Below are 4,225 nucleotides of genomic sequence, written 5' to 3' on the forward strand. Positions count from 1 at the left end.
TAATCCAGATATTACTACCCTTGAGGACCTCCTTTTAAAATTTCTGCCTAACTCTCTGTAATCTCCCTTCAGAGTCTCAACCTTTTCCCTTCCAATGTCGTTGGTTCCAATGTGGACAATGACCTCCTTATCATTAGCATGGCATTGGGGATTGCTGACAATTCTGTTGTTTCTGTCAATTGAATTAAAGCATAAATATAAAATGATTTTAAGATATGAAATTTGAGTGTAGGTCTTATATACCCAAATATAAAAACAATCAATCGTTTCTTTCAGGCCTCAATTCTTGTCCAGTTCATCCTGATTACAATGTTCAAAACTAATTGCAGGTCAGGCAAGTATCTGTGTCGACAGAGTTGACATTTCATGCCTGTGACCTCTCACTAGATGTTTTTATTTCAGATTTCCAGCATCTGCGGTATTTTATTTATGCACTTGATGGCTTTTGAAGTGTTAGACTATCTCTCCAATTTGCAACTTCTCCGCAGTCTTACCTGTGGGTTATGAATTCTTGATGATGAAACACGAACAAGCTTCAAGTTCCAGTTACGCCAGGGCCGAGTGCATGTCAGTGAAGGTATACTGTGACCAATAGTACCTCACCCGACACATACAGTTCTGCATTCTCAACATTGTGCCTTGCAGCATGTTGTCTTGGGCATATATCTAAGTTTTGAATCTCTATTTGTTGGACTCTTATCTTTCTAGACACAATTGTCAGACCTAATCATTTCTGTTATTGACAATGAGCTCTAATATGTGAAATAGCAATTGTTTTTCCCCTTTTTAACATTGTAGATTCATCAAACTTCTCTTTGACTAAAATTGGACAGATGGTGTATGAGTGAGACTCTTATTGACAGTAACTACAAAGAATAGAAAGTTCTGACTCAATGCATTAACTTGATGACTGGTAGAGGAAAATGCAAAAAGATTCAATTTGAAACATCTTTTTTACAGTAGGTTGCAAGCTTAGAGATGTTATCTTTATTGTGCCTTCAAGGTGTTGAGATGGCTAACGGGTTTATGTACTGATTTGGGAGATAAGGTTTGTGGCATTTTTCAGAAGCTCCACAGTGTTTGGGAAAGGTAATGCTGTATTTGGTTGTTTTGAAGTTTAATATTACATTCCCTGCAGTTCACATTTTTTCTGCCTGCACAGCTCAATAGTGAGACTGCACACAGAAATGTTCAAATCCAGACGTCAGCTTTAGATTTACGGGAATCTAAAAGTAGTTTAGCTACTCAAGTTATCTTTCATGATGAAATGCATTCTCATGTATTTTGATTTAGCAAAGCAGTAACTTTTTTTTCTATAGTGGTTTCATGTGCTGAAGTACTGTCCTGAAACAGAACCAATCCTGAAAACATAGCGCATCATTGTGGGAACAAAAGAACTGATCGTGGCCTTCAATCGGAGTTGTTCAGAAAGAAGTTTTCACTTCTTTCATGTTGTTGGACAGTTACAAATTTGCTCTTATTTAGCTATTACCTGGTTATCACGTTATCATATTCATTTGCCAAGATGCACGAATCTTCTCTCAATTAATGACAGTAGACCTTTAACTTCTGAGTAGAGAAGTTGTGCTATAGAGAGTACAACTGAACATAGTAGTTCAAATATTCCAGGGTCCATATCTTTTTCATCAAAAAGAGACTGGCACATGTACGTGGGGTTCAAGTACCTAACTGGAGCTGGTTTACCCCAGTTTGCTTATGCATATACACCCACACATTGGTGTTTTTCTTAACACCCACCTATGTCAGAATTTTGAACTTTGTGTGGAGCACGGGATTTGCCTCAGGTATAGGCCAGACTTTGAATGTTGTGCTTTATTTATGGAGCTATAAAAAGCTGCTTGTTCCTGCAACCAGACTGGAAACAGTCCCATAACACAGACTAGCTCTGTGCACACTTCTCTGGTCACAGGTCTAAACTCTATACAGTCTTGCTCCAGGAGACCACAGATCAGCCACTTAACCAATCACTGTCATATGCCAGCTTTACTTCTTTAGCTGAGAAAGAGAAAATAAAACTGTGCATTAACAATAACATCTTTCATGACTTGCCAATGTTCCAAGGCACCTTTTATACCCAGGAAAGGGTCTTTGAAGTGCAATTACTGTTCTGGCACAGATGTTTGACGACCAATGAATGCACAGCAAGCTGTCATAAGGACCAGATAATCTGTCTTTGGTGTGGCTGATGGACAGATATTGCCCAAATCTACCATTTTCTTTCCAGAAAGGTCAATGGGTCATTCGCCAGATGGTATGGGTGATGTCAGCTTTGCTAGCATATGTTGCCATTCCTAATTGCTCTTGGACTAAGTGGCTTGCTAGGCAGGTAGAGGGAAGTTAAAAGTTAACAGCATTGTAATTACTGGGTCTGTAAATCACAAATAGATGAGACCAGGTTAGGTAATGTCCTTCCCTAAAGGACAATAATGAATCAAATGATTTTGGTCCTTCAGACTTTGACCAGAGAATTCTACCACCTGACAGATGAAACTGTTGTATGCCTGGATTGTTTATATCATTGTAAAAAAAAAATCAGGATTTTAAAATTGATGAAGGAATTTGCTGTTGGCCCTTTCAACTTATTCCATCATTCATTATAACAACGGGCGATTATCCAAATCAGCATCCTGTTCGCTTTTACCTCATATACGTTTGACCCCTTTAGCCTTCGACAGAGACTAAATCCAACCCCTCATCACAATCATACAATACTTTGGTCTCGACTGCTTTCTGTGGTAGCAAATGTCACAGGCGCACTACTGTTCGGGTGAAGAAATTTCTCTTCATCTCAGTTCTAAAGTAGGACTTATTAAGAAGTCAGTATCAAGGGCTAACCAATTCAGTAATCACAGAGTGTAAGGGGAACAGTTAGCTGGTGCAGAACCTAGTGCACCTTGTAAGGGAGAAACTGGTAAACAAAGTCGAAGATGCAGGGAACGTCTGAGGCAGTTGGATTATTGTTGAAATGCTCAAACAGAAAAACAGCAACAAAGGAATGGAATGGGCCAAATGGCCACCTTTCTTTGATAGAAACACCTCCGAGTGTTTCTTCACTGTTTTTCAACCACTTCACCAGTCTCACCCTATTGGTCAGGCTGACCCACCTTCAATCAGTTAAAGCCACACCCTTTGGACTCAGCCTTCTGAAAAAGTGCACTTGTTTTTTCTTCTGTGTAAAATTACAGTTTTTCTTTTCTAAAAGAAAGTCATTTCATTGGAAAAAAAACTGTGGTGTTTTCAAATACTTGGAACTAAATCTGTCACCATCTCACCACCTCTGAATATTTGGGTTTTATACATGCCTGCATAGTGACACCTTATATATTACAACTTTTACACAGTGTCACAAAACCGATTAATAGCATAAAAAGTCTTGATTGAGGTAGGATTTTTATTCTTGACATAACTAATCATTTGTTATCAATTAATTAGTAAGGTAGATGGCCATATTACAGTTCCTTTGGGCGTCCATGCATTTTGACACATTTTGGTTAACTTGACTTCTACAATAGTTGAGGAAGAGACGGTGAATGTTTTTCTGTTCAAAACGTACACAAAAATAGCATGGTTTGTAATTCTGTCGACACAAATTGAATAATTATAGATGTTATACCTAGTCAACAAACTACAGAGGAACCTCGATTATCGAAATATCAATTATCTGAATAGCGGGTTATCCAAAGGAGATCTCAAGGTCCTGATAGAAACATTAAGTCAAAGAGCTGTTTCAACCCTGATGGTGTCTTTTGTTACAGGTACAACGATTATAAACAAACTCGGCTCACTGAAATGCTGCTGAGAACAGTCCTGGACATCCAGGCACCGTCTCCAAATGACTGACCTCCTGTCCTTTCTTTCTCTCTCTCTTTCTCTCTCTCTCTTTCCCCACACACTTTCCCTGGAGTTCTAGACAGAGCTGTACCCTGAACACCCCCTCCCCAGATATTCTCTCCAACATTGCCCTGTGCAGGGCAGAGGTGGAACCTGTCAAAACGTTGAGTAAAAAATTGTGTGTGCACACTAGTTGGAGACTTACTCCACAAAGGCAGCAGTAGTCTTAGTGTTGGTGTACAGTCCGGTTTCCCCGGAGGGAGGTGGGAGGGTGGGTTGGCCAGGGGTCGGGACGTGGACGGCGTAGGTGGGTGGGGGGGGCAGCAGATTGAGGGGTGGGGGCGGACGGGGTTTGAGAGGCGGGTGGGGAGGG

At 40.2% G+C, this 4,225-nt stretch overlaps 1 protein-coding gene across 2 annotated transcripts in view; it reads left to right on the forward strand.

Moving 5' to 3' along the window:
- Positions 1-4,225, forward strand: part of glb1 (galactosidase, beta 1) — an 83,159-nt gene that overhangs the window by 56,104 nt on the left and 22,830 nt on the right. Inside the window, exon 16 of one of the 2 annotated variants that reach the window (XM_043719432.1) lies at positions 403-572. The exons of the other annotated variant lie outside the window; for it this stretch is intronic. Within the exon in view, the coding sequence (XP_043575367.1) occupies positions 403-507 (105 nt within the window). The 3' untranslated portion in view covers positions 508-572. Of the gene's footprint in view, positions 1-402; positions 573-4,225 lie in introns of those variants that run through there. 2 annotated transcript variants of the gene reach the window in all.

The sequence above is a fragment of the Chiloscyllium plagiosum genome, chromosome 29, assembly GCF_004010195.1.
Source record: "Chiloscyllium plagiosum isolate BGI_BamShark_2017 chromosome 29, ASM401019v2, whole genome shotgun sequence".
Classification (NCBI taxonomy): domain Eukaryota; kingdom Metazoa; phylum Chordata; class Chondrichthyes; order Orectolobiformes; family Hemiscylliidae; genus Chiloscyllium; species Chiloscyllium plagiosum.